This window comes from Phaenicophaeus curvirostris, chromosome 11 (assembly GCF_032191515.1).
Source record: "Phaenicophaeus curvirostris isolate KB17595 chromosome 11, BPBGC_Pcur_1.0, whole genome shotgun sequence".
NCBI classification, from domain to species: domain Eukaryota; kingdom Metazoa; phylum Chordata; class Aves; order Cuculiformes; family Cuculidae; genus Phaenicophaeus; species Phaenicophaeus curvirostris.
In genome coordinates, this window is record NC_091402.1 from 20,081,163 (window position 1) to 20,101,667 (window position 20,505).

At 47.2% G+C, this 20,505-nt stretch overlaps 2 protein-coding genes across 3 annotated transcripts in view; both read right to left on the reverse strand.

The window, feature by feature from the left end:
- Positions 1-12,629, reverse strand: part of USP4 (ubiquitin specific peptidase 4) — a 32,406-nt gene extending 19,777 nt beyond the window's left edge. The window contains exons 1-9 of one of the 2 annotated variants that reach the window (XM_069865550.1): positions 12,465-12,629; positions 11,573-11,700; positions 11,197-11,327; positions 9,338-9,464; positions 8,054-8,199; positions 7,832-7,893; positions 3,652-3,795; positions 2,901-3,018; positions 1,774-1,947 (exon numbers count right to left, since the gene is read on the reverse strand). In XM_069865550.1, coding sequence (XP_069721651.1) covers positions 1,774-1,947; positions 2,901-3,018; positions 3,652-3,795; positions 7,832-7,893; positions 8,054-8,199; positions 9,338-9,464; positions 11,197-11,327; positions 11,573-11,700; positions 12,465-12,595 — 1,161 coding nt within the window. In that variant the 5' untranslated portion in view covers positions 12,596-12,629. The remainder of the gene's footprint in view (positions 1-1,773; positions 1,948-2,900; positions 3,019-3,651; positions 3,796-7,831; positions 7,894-8,053; positions 8,200-9,337; positions 9,465-11,196; positions 11,328-11,572; positions 11,701-12,464) is intronic. The other variant, XM_069865552.1, reaches the window with a different exon arrangement.
- Positions 12,630-17,664: 5,035 nt separating this feature from the next.
- On the reverse strand, positions 17,665-19,626 carry GPX1 (glutathione peroxidase 1). The gene is made up of 2 exons (XM_069865755.1): positions 19,379-19,626; positions 17,665-18,315 (listed from the first exon to the last, which is right to left on the reverse strand). The coding sequence occupies exons 1-2, from the start codon at positions 19,598-19,600 to the stop codon at positions 17,950-17,952; spliced, it is 588 nt and encodes a 195-aa protein (XP_069721856.1). The 5' UTR covers positions 19,601-19,626; the 3' UTR covers positions 17,665-17,949.
- Positions 19,627-20,505: the final 879 nt, after the last annotated feature.

A 20,505-nucleotide genomic window follows, 5' to 3' on the forward strand; every position in this document is an offset into this window, starting at 1 on the left:
AAGCTGGCTGTAACATTGAAATCCTCGCTGTGGTAATCTAGCTATTCTAAAAATTGTGATATGAAGCTAAGAAACAACAGCACGAGTTATCGAGAGCCTGAAACACCACACCCATACAAAGCATCTTGTTCCGTTAGTGCTATGTCACAGCACTGCCACTTAGTGTTCCTGCTTTAAAAAAAGCAACAGAAAGTGGTCCCATGGGAGAACCAACAACTAGCCGAAGGAGTGGTCAGTCCTTGTGACCATCACTAGTTTTCTCATAAACACAGAGTCCAACAGACCTGCAGAATTATGCTTAGTACATTTTAGCCACTCAAGATGACGACTGCATGGGAGCCCAAACTGAAGGGCTGCTTATATTACAGAGACAGTAAACATTGTCACTAAACCAGAAACAACTGTTAGAAAAGTCACAACTAATGCCCTACCAGGAAACGAAGAGTAATTCCTATTCCAGTCTTAAACAAGAACAGCCCACATTAAGGCACTTTTACTGATGTCCACTACAGATTCGTGTACTTCCTCTGAACAAAGCGTACAGAACAACTTTAACAGTGGTGGATGACGTGCCAGCAATTCCGAGTCACAGAAATTCAACAATATCTTGTTGTTTCAGAATTACCTGTGACTCTGTATACAGAGCTTAGATTCCTGTAGTCCGTAAGACTTTTACTCTAGGTCTGAAAGCCAAATACCCTCAAAGATTGTACCATGCAAAACCTGAAATAGCAACACCAGGCACATTTACATTAACATCAGCTCACTGCTTATTTTGTGCATTTGGGACGCTATTCTTCCTCAGAGTAAAGAGATTTCACTACAGAAACAAACTCTTTGTGTGTTCCTTGCGTGCTTTAACTACGTTGCTCTGCATTGGAGCTCTTTGCATTATATTTAAACAAATTATTGTTACAGGTTTTTTTAGGGGTTCATATAATACTGCAGCATTCCAGCTGAAAGCAGCTTTTTACATTTAAGCACTGGGAACATTTTATCAATAAACAACATCACAGACAAGGTGATGCATTTTGCTCTACACTTTACAATTCCATTCTTTAACTTCGTAACTTGTACACCTTTTCTTGCTGATTAAAGTTCACAGCTGGCAATTCACATGACCTTGCCCAGTTTTGTAGTAAACATTATTTTGATGCATCTGTAAACAGCTCTCAGGCTGGAAGGTCATCTACCAAGACATCTAACATTGTAAACTTCTCTTTAGCCTGGAGAAGAGAAGGCTCCGGGGAGACCTGATAGCAACTTTCCAGTACCTGAATGGGCTCTACAAGAAAGCAGGGGAAGAACTTTCTACAAGGGCATGTAGCGATGAGAGGGAATTGCTTTAAATTGGAAGCAAGGAGATTTAGATTAGACATTAGGAAGAAATTCTTCACACTGAGAGTGGTGAGACTTGGCACAGGTTGCCCAGAGAGTGGCTGCCCCATCCCTGGGGGCGTTCAAGGCCAGGTTGGATGATACTTGGAGCAACTGGATCCAGTGCGAGGTGTCCCTGCTCATGGCAGGGGGCTGGAACTGGATTATCTTTAAGGTCCCTTCCAACCCAAACCATTCTATGACTAATTCTGGGGTATGACACTACTCACTGGCAAGTTCCTCCCTGTGTCCTGAAAAGCATTTACGTAAGACATGAAACAACACTTAAGGAATTTTGTCACTGCTGCTTTCACAGCACCAGAACATGTGAAAGGCAGATTAGCTTTCCCTGTTTCTTCGGTCAAAGAGCTAAGCACAAGAACATGGAGTACTTACTTTAAACATACGTGGGGCCACGTGAGACTGTCGCCCAGACCACATCTGTTTAATGAGGTCTGCATAGGCTTCTGCAATTTCTCCTCTCATCCCCAGTGGATTGTTCTGATTTATTTCAGCTTCGTATTTATCTTCCAGGAAATAGTCAGTCAGCGGGGGGGTATTGCTCAGACACTGAAAAAGCGATATTGAGAAAACCAATTTACTGCACAGGACAATAAATCCGTGCAACAATGAAATAAACCCAGCTTTCACATCAGAACATGTACTAAGCTATAACAATACTGGTGAGACTGCCTCTGAATACATACATAGTGTAAAAAAAACACTATTGGGAGGGTGGAACACTGTAACCATTGCACCTCAAGAGCATGGTTCAAACAAAAAAGAAACACCAGCAAGTAAGCCTTGAAAAGATTAACAGCTCATTTCTCAAACTGAGGTGGTAGGGTAAGTTGGTGTATTACATGGGAATCTGCACATGTCAGAAGGGTCTTCAGAGATGTCACTTGAACCTTCTCAAGTCTACAACCCACATCCACTCTCTAACCTTGAAATCTTAATATAAGCAAAAGTGAAAATAAGAGACATCCTTGTTCAACCTTGAGGTGAAGCACAAGCTTGTCCTACAAAGGACCACACACCATTACAAAAAGCCCCATCAAAAAGTTAGCAAAGTTTAAAGGCAGGGAGGATACTCCTCCACAGCTACTCTATTTATGTACTTATTATCAGTGTATTATGGTAATGATTCAATACATTCTGGGGCATCACCATAAATCCCTGGACACAAGTAAAACCAGCACAGGAAGTTGCTTCCCCAAATCAATAAAAGACTCAAAGCTCACAGCAAGAGGTCACACTCATCTAAGTGAGGTAAGATTTGGCTATGTGAACAAGAGAGCCAAAACTGAGAGTACTAAGCATAACTAAATATGAGCTGATTTTTTGTTTGGTGCTGTTTTGGTAGGCTTGTCTTTTTGTTGGTTCACTCTTTTTCTTCCCCATTCCATGTCCAGTCTCCTCACTGAATTACATTAAAACATGCTTTTCTCTCCACAAATTTTAACCCACAATCTCTGCAAGAACGTATTTAGTTCTAAAAAGGGCTCTTTTCCAATTCCTACCTGTAATGCAGAATTCATGAAGCAAGTATTTCCAAGGTTACTGAGTCCACAGAGTCCAGGTTGCAACAGGGGAGCACTGTCCCTGCAGTTGTAAGAGTTACAGGCGAATCCAGAACCTCTGGATGAAAGAAAACACAGTGAACTCCACTATGGGCTTATTGAGTCCTAATACTATTTTAAAAGTCACATCAAATACAAGTCAAAAAACTGTTTAATGACATTTTTTAGTCAGCCAACACATTTCTGCTTCTTCATAGTGGCTAATAGTGAATACCAGGAATGTGAAGCCTACGTGCTAAATTTGGAAACATTAACCATTACACAGTCTATTATTAATTTATGGATCCTAACACATTAATTTCCTTTGCCTACAAGTACACAGCACACTACCCTAATGCAACAAGATTCTATAAGATCTACCGTAAGAGCTAATAAGAAAATCATGATCTCTACCTGGAAAGGCTTCTACCACACTGGCAGATGGAGAAAAGAATATAACCCTTTCCTTCATACGCCAAAGACCCTTAAAATCAGGCAATGCCCTAGGAGTTAGTAAGCTCTGGAACACGTGCTACTTTTGCAAGTGAGCAAGGAACAGCAGAACATAGTGGTTTCAAAAGCAAAGTTTGATAACAGGTACACAAGCATAGCAGAACATAGGGCACCATCACATTCCTTTTCTATACAGGATACACAGGAGCATTCATTCACATGAAGGATGGAGAAACAAAAAGAACATTCCTGCTCTTACCCCCTGCCCAGGTGGGAGTTGTTCAGTCCATAGGAGTTACTGCTATCACCGTTAGTAATGACAGAAGTGGCAGACATTGAGGAATAAGAACTTGCTGATGATTTTGAAGAGGTAGTAAAGTTTCTGCTAGTTGCAGTGCTTGATCTGGGAGAAAGGAAAAAGAAGTAGAAACAGTGCTACTACGTTTTTCACGCACAACCCCACCTCCCACAAAACTCCAAGGACTTGCCACATTACAGTTAGTTCCCACACACAGAATTTACTGATCTGTGTGATCACACTCCGACAAAAGTATCAGAAGCAGGAGTAACAACTCTTGCTTAAAGCAAAACTGGGTCCCAGACTGAAACAGGCAGGCAAATCAGACGGCAGGAGCGACAGGGAAGCAAGCTTCAAGCTTATGAGTAAACCACCTTGAAACAAGCAAGCAAAAACAATCCAAATCTTAAGAGGACAGAACACTTGCCCCACATTAACAGTGACAGCCAGTCCTTCCCTACTTAACCCAGCCCAGCCACTCAGTGGTTAATTACTAAGAAGATAACCAGGGTGGGCATAGAACAGTTTGTTATTGAGCCCAAGTGATGCAACCACACAGCTTGGAGACAAGATACGCTGCTATGTACGTGTGGCACACACAGCAGACTAAAACAACTATCAGACTTACGCTCCACACTCAGGAGTTTCCAGGGTCAAGGATAAAATAAAAAGGCTAAGAGTGGCCTGTAAATCCACTAAGAGCACACTTTTAAAATTTTGAAGTAGAAGTGAATTACAAGGGGCAATCTAGAAAGGGCAATATGGAAAATGCTAGACTTGAAAAAGCAACATCTCTGCTTGACACATATGACCCCAGTGACAGAACAGAACAAGACACTTGGAAAATAACTTGAAGAAAATTTAACAGGGAGAAAATAAAAGCACGGTGACCTCTTAAGAGATTTCAAAATTTCCAGAGAAGCACACAGGCAGTGCACAATCAAGAGTCAGATGGAAACTGAAGAGTTCCCAGAAGTCCTTCAGTAGTATCCTACACACACAGAAATGCTAACAACTATGCTGGAAGACATAAAATTAACCAGAAAGCAAGGACAAGGGACAAGTCAGAGTGGAGAAAGGCCTATCTACAAAGTTATCAAGGATCCTGAGTGAACTCCTGTTAGAAAATTGGGAAAGATCAAGTTAAAAACAAACAAACAAAAGCAAACAAGCCCCCAAAACCAAACAAACAAAACCCACAGAAAATGACAAGAGAGGCAAACAGTGCTCGGAGTGTAACAAAAACCAAAACAGAAGTCTAATGCACTTGAGAAGATAAAAATTCTAAGCGCTCTTGCATTTTACAACTTGCTCATCTATCTGTAATAACTGCAGACAGCCCAAGCTCAACCAAGCACAGCTGCTCCCCCTCGTTTCACAAGATGATCACACAGGTAGTTATGATTTGGGGTAGAAGGCACAGATAGCAGCCAAGAAAAATGTTTTTCTCCAAAAGCTTCTCATTTTAAGCCCAGGAAGATACTGTTAATAACTCCACAATACCACAGGCTCACAAGGAGACCGCCTTATTTACACAAAGGTCACAACAGAAGTCCTGGATGCAGAGCATTTATCCCCAAAAAGGGTTTCCATGGAACCCACGGACTTGGATCGGTCAAAGCCACCTTTCACAGCATATGACTCCTGCTCTGTCCTGGTTTAGCCCACCTCCCAGCCACATCAGTAGCTAAAAACTGGGCAGCTTTCAGTCCCATTCCCCTCCCACAGGAAAGGGAAAAGGGAAAGGAGAGAGAAACTTACAGGTTGGAAACTAACACTAAAACAGCTTAAATGCAACAATACTAGGGCGAGAACAACATTAATAAGAAAACAGTCAAATATATACCAGTATACAAAAGTCAATTCCAACTCCCCTGATGACCTTTCAAAAACTCACACAAGCAAGGAGAAATCTGGAGGCTTGTAGAGTAAAAGAGACCGATTTATCTAGTACAGAAACAGCTTGAGAAAGTACTGTAAAAGGCTTTTAAGTGCCATCTCGGGAGAAGTCTGATCTGCAGGCTACTGGAAGACAGCTCTACATCACGGCAGACGTATGCCCTCCCTCTTGCAGGGAACTTTTTTTATCCTTCCTACATACACGTTCTGCTGCCCATACTAAAAGGACAGTGACTGGACACACCTGACCCAGACCCAGTATAGCGTTCCTCATTGTTTTCAACAAGCACAATGCCTATGTGGGTTTGGAGTTACCAAGGTATCTGCTGTACAGTATTAGTAGCTGAAAGACATGGAACAGCATCTAAGAAAACATCACTGAACCTAACAGGAAAACACTTACTGCTCATGAACATCTTTTGTTATCACATGTCTATGAAACACTTAAGTTCTCAACTTTTTCCTTCTTCCACTTTAAACACAAAGAATTTTCAAGCCGAATCTTTCTACACAACTTGCCTCACACAACACAGCCACCCTTGGCATGGCAAGGCATAATGTTAGTCCAGCAGGGCTGGTTAAACCCCAAAGATATTAAAGCATACAGCTTTGAGAGACACCCTTTGCCCTGCCCACATAAAACTGTCCTTAGTCAACCAGCAGCTTGTGCCCTGATCGGCACACATGAAGATCAGTCCTACAGAGCAGGGGCAGACCAGCTGCTTCTTCCCCAGTTTGTCTTCCCAAACTGTTTCTGAACACTGTTATGCACTCAACCTACAAGGGCACAAGAGCTAGAGAGCAGAACTTGCTAAACCAAAGCACTCACCTGTATAAGGAGGACATTATGTGGAATATACTTGCTTGGTTTCCTAACTAATAGAGGTAAGGGCAAAGGAAAGAGCCAAGACAAATGACACAGGAACAGATTGTATGACTTGTTATAATTCTTTCAGACACCATTATCAGCATCAAGTCAAACAATTTCAAGAGTTCCACATTATAATAAGCAAATCTTTATTTCTATGTACTTAGAAAATATAATTTGCATACTGATAACCATTTTCATTCAAATATCACTAGAGGTTAATTAAAAGCCTTTACTTATCAGACTAGCTGCAAGAAAAAAGAACCGACTGAGGCCTGGAATGCTGCAAGGCTCCTCTTTAGCTTTGCTTCACATGGAAACAGAAGGTTATGATCTAGTCCTAAGAGCTGGCTCTCTAATACTGACAGTCAACCAGCGCTCGATTATGTACACGATATGAATGTTTCGATGTTTTTCACACTGCACTCTTGCAGATATTTCATTATAATTCTATGAACATTCTCCTGATCCATTTACCCAGTACCGTATCTTGGAAGTAGAGATTTGTTTCAAAATAGGTATCACTGACCCATATGATCCAGTCTTCACGTTTAATGCTAGTAAGATCTCGATCTCAAATGAGACCACCTGGCAGCAAGTTCTATAAGTTAACCATGGAAAAGCATTTTCTCTAACAAGATCAAGTCTGATGGTCCACTCACGGGAAAGCAAGTAGGAATCAGGCTAGTAAAACCTCAGAACTTTACCTTCTGTAGTATGACTTGATAAGGGCAGCTCCTTACCATTGCAAGCAACCTCCATTCTACACCATTCCCTCTACACATACAATTTTTCATCACACCCCCCCTCCGCCTTACTCATCTCTTCTGTAAATTAGATCATAGAGAGAATCTGTTTCAATATTTACAGGCTTCTGTAATTGTTTTCGGCAGCAGGGGTAGGGTTACTCAGCTATTTCTAGACCCTTTTTAAGGAGGAACTACCAGAACTCTGAGCATTCACTACTGGCAGTTTTGGAAATACACACCAAGATCCTTTTGGTTCCACAATGGTAGAAGACAGACAATTTTTTTCACTGTGCAGCCTGCAGAGGCAGCTTTTTAAGTAGACTCGCTCAACGTAAATAGCGCTTTTGTCTCCTAAGCACTATAAAAACCAAAGCTATTTAATCCTTACACAACCCATTTGAAATGGGCTTTAAAACAAAAGACTGTCGCTAAGACAAGAAACCAGCAGCAGAACTACTGAAGAATATTTATATACAAGATTTTTCTCTCCTTCTTCAAAATGCCAAAAACAAAGAAATCCACAATAGCCAGTGATAATCAGGCTTTCACAGAGAACATGTGGTCACTAAAACCAAGCAAACAAGCTAGACAAAACATCTGAAACCATTAGAACATGCTTGCTTACTTTGCCAAGAAATGCTGTCCAGGCCATGTGCCATCTTCATTTTTCACTTCTATTAGGACAACCTGAAAGAGTTCAGGTAATAAAGAAAGGTAAGTCTGTTACACATTTTGCAAAATCATTAACAAATCACATTTTCAATATTTTCCCAAGTACATAAATACAAGAAAAAAAATATATATACATCAGAGAAAGCAGCACATGAGAATCTAAAAAACCCCTTACCTGCCCCTGATAGAGCCCAGCATCTTGCACAGTGCTATCCAGCTTGCTGAGTTGCTCGTAAGTGTTAGTCGTATACCTGTTCCATAACCTAGTCTCCTTCTCAGCTGGGATATTAAATAGTTTTCTCATTTCTTTCTCAATGGTAGCTGTTCAGAAGGAAAAAAGAAACACCAAGACTCCTAAAACATGAATGCTTTTGAAAGAAACTGACAAGCCAGACATTCAGCAAGCAATGACCATTGATCCTTTGAGCAGAAAATGTATCATGGAAGTTATAATTGCTCATAGATCTTGTATAATATTTAGCCTGAAAGAATTAAAACCTTCTCTTTTCAGTCACCTATTTGTCAAGCCCTCAAACCAATAACGTTCATAATACATCGAGAAGTTGCTGCCTAAAGGCCAACTTCTCTGAAAGAGTCAACATTTGCAAACAGATTTAAGAACGAAGCATTTTCCGTTACTATTGTCAGGCCATACACCGGTAAACTCAAAAAAAAGCATCTTTATGGACATATACAACAGCTGACATGCAGCATTTTTACATGGGAATATACAGTGATAACACAGAGAGAGAGAGATAGGCCAAATTTCAGGAAAAAGTGAAGTGTAGGAAGAGCTGTTGAGATGTTTAAAATATTCACACACTAGTAAGTAGGAATTGTAGAAGAAGCAGAGACAGAACTGCATTACATGAGCAATGTGGATGTTTCTTAGTGAGTTAATAAGCAATGTGTTTCTTTAAGCTCTTAACTACAACTCCCGTGATGCACACAGAATCGCTGCATCTGCAAGAACTCAGGAGGTTCCTAGTCCAACCACTCAAAGCAGGGTCAACACTGAATTCAGACCAGGTTGCTTTGGGCTTCTCCACTCAGGTGTCCGAAACTTGCAAGGAAGGAGATTTCTCTGCCCCTCGGATCCTGTTCAAATTTCTAGCTATGCTGACCGGAGCAGTATTTTCATCATACTCAGCTGGAATCTGTCCTGTTTCAATTTATGACTATTATTTGTTGTTCTCTTGCTTTGTGACTCACTAAACAGCCTGACTCAATGTTCTCAGGAAACTCTCACAGGTGCTACAAGCTCTCCCCAAAGCCTTCTCCTCTCCAGCTGAAATCCAGCTCCCTCAGCCTCTTCTCACACGTCACATGTTCCAAACCCAACCTGCTAATACCCACTAGACTTGCTCCAGTTTATCAACATCATTCTTGTTTCAAAAGACACAAAATACCTCCTGAGGGAGCACCAGAGCACAGCTCCATGTATCAGAGAACTACTTACCAACGGTATCTGCTTTGCTGAAGTGGCAGCTAATCACATTGTCAGGATCGCTGCTCTCACACAGCTTCAGCTCAAGAAGATAAACTTCAACCTTATAGTGCTTCACAAACAGACCATATTCCACTACCTGCAAACAGAAGGCAGGCATGATAAAGTAACACAAAGTTAAAACACTGGGCACTCCTCTGCAAGGTACACCTGTCTGAATATTTTAAGTCCTTAGAAGACTTGCAAGTCAAACCATAAATTGAGCACTGACTCACTCACAAGTCTATATTCAGTCACAAATTCTGTCAGCTCATTTAGGAATTTTGTTTTGGGTTTAAAACATAGGAAATCCCAGTGCTTCCCTTCCACAGTGCAAAGTTCCAAAGGTCCATCACCACAGCTGACCTGATAGCGCCAGTTAATTACCCACGAGAAATATTTGATCACACAATCAGAGTAGTCTAGAAAAAAAGTGATCTTTTGCCTCTAGTCTTTGGCCAAGGTTTACATCAAAAAAAAAGAAACAAGCTTGGAACCCTGGAGCAAAATCTTTTCTATTAGAAAAGAGTAAGACTAAGCATCAATTATTTTTCTGCATGGTGTACAGAACCTGCCTCGTTACTCTCTCCTGGCAAACAGAGAAAAACGTCAGAACTGGTTTTGATGACGTTGCTTTATTTCAGAGTCATTTTCAAATCAATTTTGCACCTGAGCACATACTCCCGCAGGTACATCTACCCATCCTACCAGCTTTCAGCATATTTTTAGAAAGGTATTCTGTAAGACAAGACACCACTCTTCACCTACAGATCACAGAACCCCTTATGCCAGAAAGAAAAGCCCATTTCAGAGGCCAGTTCTGAGAAAGCTACAATGTTAACTGGAGGAAACAAAACAAAACACACCTCAATTGCTATAAAGCCTAGGAAACTGAGATTATAATTCACTGAACCAGCAGGTATAATTTTTAAAGGCAGCAGTGCTTAAGAGGCATTTAGACAAAACATTTAATAATTTAACCATCGGTCAGCCCTGACACGATCAGGCAGATGGACCAGATAATCATTACAACTGAAATATTCTGTATTTGTGTGACACCACACTTGCTGTGATCTACATCTGTATCACTCCACAGAAAAAAAAAAATTCACCCAGCTTTGGAAAGAAACAAAGAACTAAAACTAATGTTTTAGCCAAGTTCTCACAGTAAGTCTGCTTCCCTCTTCTGAGTTTTTACAGGGCTGTATTAAATATGCAACGTGCTTTAAAGGTAAACAATTAACAAACACATTTGGAAAGATCTTCAGTACTTTGCTGTTACAACAGAAAGCGAAAGTAAAACTCCCCCTTTAAGCAGCTTCTTGACAGGCAAATTTTTATTTTTTTTTTTAAAAGAGTGCAAAGTAACCAATTTGCAAGTTCTCCATTTCTCTTTCAGAAGGAATTTCATTACTTAGGACTTCCTGTTCTCCAGGATTCGATAGTTAGAAACAAATAAATAAGAACCATATTCAGAAATGGAAGAATTCTTTCCAATAAGTTGTTTCTGATCAGATCACTGTGCCCGTTAGCACAGATGAATGGCAAGAGTCTCCAATTCCCTGCTGGAAAGCAATCTGAGCACAAAATGCATTCAACTGCTGAAGAAGCACACTGATCTGTAGTTTGCACATTAATAGACTCTGCAGTGGGACACTGTAAAAGACTGCCCAAAAACATGATTCGAGATTATAAAAATATTATTATCTCCAAAGAGCTGCTGAAGATCCTGTGTTAATTCACATCTAGCAAAATAAATATCATCTAAGATGGGTAGAGATCAGATAAAAAAAAAAAACAGGCTGAGGAGCACCTGGCTCACCCATACTTACTTTTCTCACAATAGGCTGCTGCCCATCTATGCAGCCATACCACGCTACTAGTTTGTTCCAGGCTTCAGTGGGAACCAACACGTAATCCAGCTCATCGATGAGGTGCTCTTTTAAACTCTGAGTTTCTGAATCTAAAAGGGAGACAGACAAAGGAAGTATGACATTAAACAGAAACTTTTCTTCCCCGAGACCTACATACATCCCACCATAGCTCTATGGAATATCAACACCTCTATGGGGGACAGAAACTGCACCAGCCTCCTTGCTTGAAACCAGGCAGCGGGTGCCCTCCCGGCACACATGGCTTCAAAAGCAAAACCTGCAGAATGAGACAACCACCCATGGGAGCCATGGATGGGTGCCCAGGCCCACTCACCATCAAAAAGCCCTGTGTTGTCGATGGGTCCAGGGTAGAGGCTGGGATCACCAGCACCAAACATGTCCCAGCTGTCAAAGCCCACATACTTCTTCCACTGCTTGAACCACCGGCTGTCCACCAGGTACCTGCAACACACAGGTAGCGCCATCAGCTGCTGTCCTCTCAGCCACAGACCCCACCTTGACTTCCAACTCCCCTGACTCAGCCCCAACTTCAGCTCCCTCAACTTGGACCCCGCTCCCCCCTTAGTCCTCACTCCCGCAACTCACACCCAGCTCTCCCGATTCAGCCCCTGCTCCCCCAACTCAGCCCTGCTCCCTCAGCTTAGCCCCTGCTTTCCCCTCAGTCACTGCTCCCCTAGCTCGGCCCCTGCTCCCCCCAGCTCAGCCCCAGCTTCAGCTCCCCCGACTCGGATCCCGCTCCCCCCTTGGCCCTCGCTCCCCCAGCTCGCAGCCAGCTCTCCCGACTCAGCCCCCACTTCCCCAACTCGGACCTTGCTCCCCAGCCTTAGTCAACACTCCCCACAACGGCGGCTCTTCAGCCCCCGTTCCCCCAGTTCGGCCTCCGCTCCCCCCCCAGCTCCCGCTCCCCCAGTTCGGCCCCAGATCCCCCCCCCAGTCCCCACTCCCCCAGTTCGGCCCCAGATCCCCCCCCCAGTCCCCACTCCCACAGTTCGGCCCCAGATCCCCCCCCAGTCCCCGCTCCCCCAGTTCGGCCTCCGCTCCCCCCCCAGCCCCCGCTCCCCCAGTTCGGCCCCAGATCCTCCCCCAGCCCCGGCTCCCCCAGCTCGGCCCCAGACGCCTCCCAGGCCCCGCTACCCCGAGGCCCCGCAGGCCGCGCTCCCCCCAGGCCCCGGTGCCGGCGGGCAGGGCTGCCCTGCCGCGCTCACCACGCGTCTCCCGGCCGGAGGGCCGTGGCCAGCAACGGCCCCAGCTCGGCTCGCTGCTCCGCCGTGTCCGGCCGCGCTCCCCCCACGGCCCCGGCGGCAGCGCCGCCTCCTCCGCCCTCGGCCGCCGCCATGTCTGTGCGCGAGCACCGCCGCGCGCGGATGCCGCCCGCCTGCGCATGCGCGGGGAGGAAGGGGGGGGGGGGGGGGAGCGGGCACGCGCGGGGCTGCGCGCGCCCCGCCCCTCCGTGCGCGCGCGCCCCCCGCCCGACACAGGGAGGGCGGGGTGCGCGCGTCATGGCGGCCGCCGCCATCTTGGAGCCGTGTACGCCCCTGAGGCAACGGCGGGGCGAGCTCGCAGCCGGGGAGCAGGCGGGGCTGAGAGGCTGCGGGGAGGCTTGGGAGCGGGAGCGGCAGGTGTGCAGCCTCCCCCAAAGCAGGCGGTGTGGGCTGGTGGGGGGGAGACACACCGAAAGCTGGTGAGGGGGCTGAAGAGCAGGTCTTATGGGGGGCGGCTGAGGGAGCTGGGGTTGTTTAGCCTGGAGAAGAGGAGGCTGAGGGGAGACCTCATTGCTCTCTCCAACTACCTGAAAGGAGGTTGTGGAGAGGAGGGAGCTAGGCTCTTCTCCCAAGGGACAGGGGACAGGATGAGAGGGAATGTCCTCAAGCTCCACCAGGGGAGGTTTAGGCTGAACATTAGGAAAAAATTCTTTACAGAAAGGGTGATTGGTCCCTGGCAGAGGCTGCCCAGGGAGGGGGTTGAGTCCCCTTCCCTGGAGGGGTTTAAGGGACGGGTGGACGAGGTGCTGAGGGACATGGGTTAGTGTTTGATAGGAATGGTTGGACTCGATCTGGTGGGTCTCTTCCAACCTGGTTATTCTATGATTCTATGAAAATGTCAGCAAATAAAACTCTCTAAAAGTCGTTCTGGAGTTTGAGAAAGCGAGCAGCCTTTATCAGGCCTGGGCAGCGCGAGGGAGCGATCTCCATCGATTCTGTGCAGAGGGACAGGGGCTGGGACAGGATGGATTTCCCACTTAGGTGCATGTGGATAAATTTTCCCAGAAATCTTATTCTATGACTTTCCAAGGACTAATTTTAATGTTATTATGAACTTCACAACAGTCAAATCTCTTGCTAATTTGGAGCTTTGGAGGCAGCTCTGCCTGACCTTGTATTTGAGATGGGGAGAGACTGCAAACAGAGGTGATGACAATGAGGAGAGGCACCTGTTCAGCACAAATTACACTGAACACACAGTGTTAAAGCTAATTCCCAACTCTGTCTGACCCTGCATTTCATAGAACCATAGAATTCCTAGGTTGAAAAAGACCTTTGAGATCATCGAGCCCAACCGTACCTGTCCACTACCAAATCATATCCCTAAGCAGATGGGGAAAGGCTGCAAACAGAGGGGGTTGTAGAAAAAGATGCATCTGTTCAGCTCAGATCATACTTCACAGAAGACGTTATCATTTTGAAAAGAACTAAGAGTGTAACAGTGTCTGGGAAAACACTATTTGGATAAGAACAAGCTATGAAAAAACATGCTATCAGAGGGACATTCTAACTTTCAAAAAATACAGTTACTTGAATGAAACTCAATTCTACTTTAGCTTAAATGAAAATATTCCACTTCTGTAATAGTAACTACTTCTTGTATCAGTTCAGCATTGGCTGTGACACCTCCGCCCACAGGTGACTTCATGGAGCCCTCCAGGCAGGGTGTGGGCTGGGGAAGGAGATCAGGTTGTTTCGGGAATGAACGAGGCTGAGCAACCAGCCAGGCAGCGCTCGTGAGTTTTGAAAGCGTCTGTTGAAAGAACCTCTCAAGAAAAGGTTTGTCTCAGGACCAGGACTGTGTCCTGCTGGAGAAGCATGTGCTGCTTAGGGAGCCTTCAGAAGTGTGAAAATAGGAAGGATTCAGCTGAGGATTTACAGACTTAAAAACTTGATTTAAACTGATACCTCATCCCTGTCTACAGCTATCTGAAAGGAGGTTGTAGCGAGGTGGGTGTTGGGCTCTTCTCCCCAGTGACAGGCAATAGGATGAGAGGAGAGGGCCTCAGGTTGCTCCAGGGCAGATTCAGATTAGACATCAGGAAAATTCTTCACAGAAAAGGTTCTCAGGCACTGAGAATAGGGCACTGGCACCGCTGCCCTGGGGAGGTGGTTGAATCACCATCCCTGGAGGGATTTAAAAGATGCCTACATGAAGTGCTCAGGGATATGGTTTAGTAGTGGACAGGTACAGTAGGACTGAATGATCTCAAAAGTCTTTTCCAACTGAGTGATTCTATGGTTCTATGAATAAATAAATCCTTTTACCTCTCAGGAAAAAGGCAGTACAGACCGTGTCTGGCAGCGTGGTGGGAAGCTGGGCTCCCTCCTGTGCTGCACAAACTGGGGTAAAATACTAAGTGCTTTCTGGTTTGTTTGGTTTTTTGTTTATTTGGTTGGGGTGTTTTGGGTTTTTTGGGGTTTTTTTTTGAGCAGGGCAAATCCATCCAGGCAACACTGAAAAAGAAGCCAATTTTCCCCTTCTGGCAAGAGCTGAGTTCTGTTACTTACTCTTGTTTTTCTCAAAGGGCAGGGCCCCTTTGGGCTTCAAGAAACTCATACACCCTGTTATGGCAACACTGGGTGTGTTTTTAAAATGACTCAGCTATTCTGAGATAATGCTTACATGTCTGACCTCTACTCTGCTAATCAATTACCTCCTCCTAATAGAAAGTGTGGTAAACAATTAAAATGGTCTTATTCAAAGCTTTCTGATTCATTACTAGGAAATTAGGTTGTTACAGTTTCACAGTAGATGGAAGTGCTGCTTTTCTGTCCCTTCAAGCGCTTTCCTTACACCCATTCAGCTTCCTGCTCTTGTCTCCAGCTGAACCTGATGGCAGCGAGAGTGGCACCAATGGGAACAAAGCCCTTTCAGGTGCCACTCGCTTGGAGGCAGAGGGTTTCTTCCTGCCTTATGAAGGCAATGATCCAAAATAGTGACAAAAGCTATCTTAAAAGTTAGCAGGTGTAACAAAGACTAGCAGGAGGAAGTTTTAAATAAATGAAAGAGTATTGAGCAGGCTGAGTAAGAAAGGTCTTGGGCTCCACTTGACGGCATTTCTGTTGAGTTGAGACTTGTGAACACCGCGTCTCATTAGCTGTGATTACAGGGATTCATGAGAGTTTGGCAAGCAGAACACCGGGAATCTAGGAGGGTGAGATGAAGGCGGGTAGGATAATTTTCCTTGCAGCTAGTTAACATTTCTGACGGCTTCAGATATCCAAACTTGCTTAAAGATGTAAGGAGTTGATGGCAACTAGCAGCTAAGAGGGGAGGGAATCATTAGAAAAAGGGAGAAACGGGGGCAGATATTCTCTAGAAGAGGAGGATATGTGGGACTGATGTAGAAAAACAGACAAGCAGTGGATGCTAAGAGGGAACTAGCTGTTTGCAGTAACAGTGGAAAGAGCATAGGACTGTAGATATGACAGACACAAGGTACTGAAAGGACAATGTCTCCAAGCCACAGAAGCATCCAAATGTACTAAAGTAGCAGTATTTTTATTAAGGTTTCCTACTGAGTCCATCTGTTCCTCTCTGGAATTACAGAAATAGAACTGGGCCGTTTTATAATCCCTAAGGAATAATTCGGGACTCTCAGGCCTACCCTCAGCATAGAGTTGCTCCCTGTAGTGAGATGTTTTCATCCCTGCTGGTCTCGCCACCAAAGTTCAGGTGTGAGAGCCTGTGTGGGGATGTGCCCTTCCGTGAGCCCCCAGGCTGCTCCATCAGCCCCAGCCTGCTTTACCCCAGAAGCCAGCTTCTCTGGGGAATGCTGAAAAGATGAAGATTAACAAAGCCGGGAGGCTTTTATCTATGCTGCAGAGTTCCTGCTGGTGTGCCTGCGCTGGGATCTTTAACTTTTCCTGCTGGCACAGCTGATTTTCAGCCTGGAATCCTGTCACTGTACTTGTGCTGGCGCAGCTGTATCTGGTCTGGAGCTGTTGCTTTGTTTTTCAGCTTGCCGCAGCCCCAGCAGCCAGAAGGTAAATAAATCCCTTGGCCCTCAGCGCCGAATAAGCGCGATATAAAATGCCTTTCTGACTGGCAGGCTCGACCCTGTTAGGCAGGGCTGCCTTTGGAACAGGAGCAGACTTAGGGTCCGCTCCCCTGCACCAGTGGGGCACAGGCTGGTAAGGAGGCAGAAGAGGCAAAAGCAAAAGAGGCAGAGCAAAAGAGAATGATTTTTCAGTGCAGTGAGTTCCTGCTGCCCATAATCCTCTGTACTCTCAGCATATTTCAACGTCCTGCCTTAATGAGGGAAGTAAATTTAACTGAAAAAATAACCCCGCAAATCAGGCAGCCTATGCTCCAAAGCTGAAATAGCTGCTGAAAACATCCTGTTTTTTTCCCACAAAGCTGCACTGAGAGTTAAGAAACAGCCCGTTGAGGATTGTGCAATCCGAGTTCAAAGCTGGATGACTCAGGGGCAGCAGCAAGTGGGGTGGAGCTGGCTGCCGATTTTGCCCCAGTGTCTCAAGTCAGCCCGGGGGGGTCCTTGGAGTGAGTACAACTGACCAGCCAAGGAATCGGTGAGGTGAGAAGCTGTAAACAGGAAAAAAACACAAACAGCTCAAGTCCCAAGTGTTTTTAACTACAAAACCAGTGCACTAATGCTTGAAAGTGTTTTGCCTTCCCTCTGAAAGCCGAAGTTTCTAGTCTGTGTCGGTACCGCTCAGTCCTGCGCATTGAGACCTCATGAGAAGTAGTTTGTGATGAAAATGTGCTCACAGAGCCATTTAAGGAGTGAAGATTCACCTGCAGAGGGACCTGAACTACTGGGCAGTAAGAGGGCAGGGCAGGTGAAATTTGGCAGAGGCTCAATCCTAATTCCAGACGTTCAGCAGCAGGCCTCGAGCAAGGTCCAGGAAGCCCTTTGGCAAGGTATTTCTGTTCTGTGCTGCCCTCACACTCTGCCAAGCTCGTTACACACCGGATGAGACGTGGCACTGGTTCACACTTTGCAGAACTTGCAAACACTGTTAGCCCATCGCGCTGCCCCAGGTCTGTGTTTGAATTTCAGCCCGACTGCACTAACGCTCCAGCAGTTGGAGTCAGCCCCTGCGAGCACCCCAGGCTGAATAGGTAACGCGGCTGCCGTGTTTCACCCACATCGCCCGGATTTATCAAGCCACAGCCTTAAGAAAGTACACATTTTTTTGTTTTATTCAGAGAATCCCAGAAAGCTACTGAGACTCACGGATGCTTTCCCCGGCATAGCTTCCCAAACATTCCCATGCAACTTTTGAAAACATCAGGTACACTTCAAGAATTTGGAAGATGCACCCTCATAAGCAAAACCTGCACGAGACATTGGGATTTCTGCCAGAGCAGCAGCACCCTGCAAGGAAAACAGGCAGGGGGGGTGCAGTGAACTAAGCAGGAAGCACCGGGGCTAGGCAGCGAATGCTGCAGCGCTTGACTTTATTGGGTAACATTCTGGGGAACCTTCTGCAGAAGCAATTCAATATCATCCTGGATCTTGATGGTTTCAAAATGCCGGCTGTAGCGCTTGAAGGGCACGCCGTCGGGGCCGATGAGGAACTTCTCAAAGTTCCAGGAGATGTCGTTGCGGCAGACGGGGGACCAGATGATGTACTGGGGGTTGGTCATCAGCGAGGAAGGATCGTCGTGCGGGAAGGGCAAAGCCTCTTTCAGGAGGGTAAAGAGTGGGTGTGCGTTCTTCCCATTCACCTCACACTTCTCGAACATGAGGAAATTTGGCTTGTACCCATTCCCAGGACGAACGTACTCTAGCGAAGCCAGGATCTCCTCGTTCGTAGCATTTTCCTAGGGAAATAAAAACAAAGATATCCCGAGCCCAGCCCATGAGAGCCCAGCCAGGATGGGCATCCGTTCCCCTGCTCCCCAACTTCCCATGCCCCATTCCCTCACTCCCCCTAACGCCTTAACCAGCTCCTCCACTTTCTGCTCCCTGCTCCCCCACTTTCCCCTCCCCATTCCCCAGCTCCCTGTTCCCCATCTCCTTGCTACCCCCTTGCTCCGTTTCCTTATTCTCTGCTCCCCACTCCCCGTTCTGTTCCTCCTTTCTTCCTCCGCTCCTCTATTCCTCCATCTCTCCTCTCTTCTCCCCTTTCCCTGTTCTCATTCCCCCATTCCTCTGCTTTCTCTCCCTTCTCCCCATCCCTCTTTCCCCATTCCCCTCCTCTCTCCTCCCTCTTTCCCCTCTCCCCATTCCTTCCCTCCCCTCTTCTCCCCTTTCTCCTCTCCGTGTTTTCTTCTCTTCTTTCCCCTCTCTCCCCTCTCCCCGTTTCCTTCTCTTCTTTTTCCCTCTCCCTCACTCTCCTCTCCCCGTTTCCTTCTCTTCTTTTCCCTCTCCCTCACTCTCCTCTCCCCGTCCTTCTTTCCCCATTCCCTCACTCTTCTCCCTCTCTCCCCTCTCCTCCCCTCTTCCTTCTCTCCTCTCCCCATTCCCTTCTCTCTTCTCTTCCCCTCTCCCTTGTCCCTCTTTCCCCAATCCCTCTCTTCTCCCTCTCTCCCCTCCCTATTCCCTTCTCTCTCCTCTTCCCCTCTCTCTCTCTCCTCTCCCTTGTCCCTCTTTCCCCAATCCCTCTCTTCTCCCTCTCTCCCCTCCCTATTCCCTTCTCTCTCCTCTTCCCCTCTCCTTTTTCCCCTCTCCCTTGTCCCTCTTTCCCTGTTCCCTCTCTTCTCCCTCTCCCCTCCCCTCTCCCCATTCTCTTCTCTCTCCTCTTCCCCCTCCCTTTTACCTCTCCCCATTCCTCCCCTTTCCCTCTCTCCCCTCCTCTCTCCCGTCCCTCCTTCCTCGTTCCCTCTCCCTTCTCCTTCTCCCCACTCCTCTCCCCCTTCCTCCCCTCTCCCCCGTCCCCGGTACCTGGTGCCCGAACTGGTTGCAGGGGAAGCCGAGGACGCGCAGCCCGCGGGGCCCGTAGCGGCGCTGGAGCTCGCTGAGCTGCAGGAAGTCGCGGGCCGTGGTCCCTCACAGCGACGCCACGTTGGCCACGAGCAGCACGTGCCCGCGCAGCGACCCCAGCGACAGCGGCTCCGCCGCGCCCAGCGGCCGCGCCGACAGCGCCCACAGCCCCGCGCTCGCCATGGCCCCGACCCCCCGGACCCGGCGGGACACGCGGGGAACGCGGCGGGGGCGGCGACGGGGCGGAGCCGCGGGGAACGGGGCGGGGACGGGGAGGGGGGGGGATGGGCACCGGGAACCGAGAGAATGGGAACGGCCAACTCGCACACAGGGGACTCGCACTGGACAGTCACGCGAGAATGCAAACCGGGAATTCGCCCAGGGAACGCATCTGTGTGTTTTGTAGCCCTCACTGCAAGGAGGACATTGAGGGGCTGGAGCGTGTCCAGAGAGGGGAACGGAGCTGGGGAAGGGGCTGGAGAATGAGGGCTGTGAGGAGCAGCTGAGGGAACTGGGGGTGTTTAGCCTGGAGAAGGCTGAGGGGAGACCTCATCGCTCTCTCCAACTACCTGAGAGGAGTGACAACAACAGGCCGAGAGGAAATGGTCTCAAGTTGCACCAGGGCAGGTTCAGATTGGACATAGGGAAAAATTTCTCCACTGAAAGGTTCTCAGGCCCTGGCACAGCTGCCCAGGGAGATGGTGGAGTCCCCATCCTTAGAGGTGTTTAGAAGATGGGCAGACAGGGTGCTCAGTGATGCGGTTTAGTAGCGGACGGATGTGGTTGGACTCACTGATCGCCCCCCTCCAGAGCACGGCCAGGGCCAGGGCCATGGGCTGGAGCAACGGGGCCCACGGGGCAGCCCGCCTCGGCAGGGATCAAAAGCAAAGCCTTCAGCTTCAGCACGGCTCCCACAGGGCAGCAGCCCAAGGCTCCTGGCCGTGTTTGCGCTGAGCAAGCCCCGTTTGGAGCAGCCCCAAGGTCAGGCAGCTGCTTATCAGCACTGGCCCCCGATGCGCCCAGGGCCCCTCCACTGCTGCCTCTTCTCTCTCGATGCGCCCAGGGCCCCTCCACTGCTGCCTCTTCTC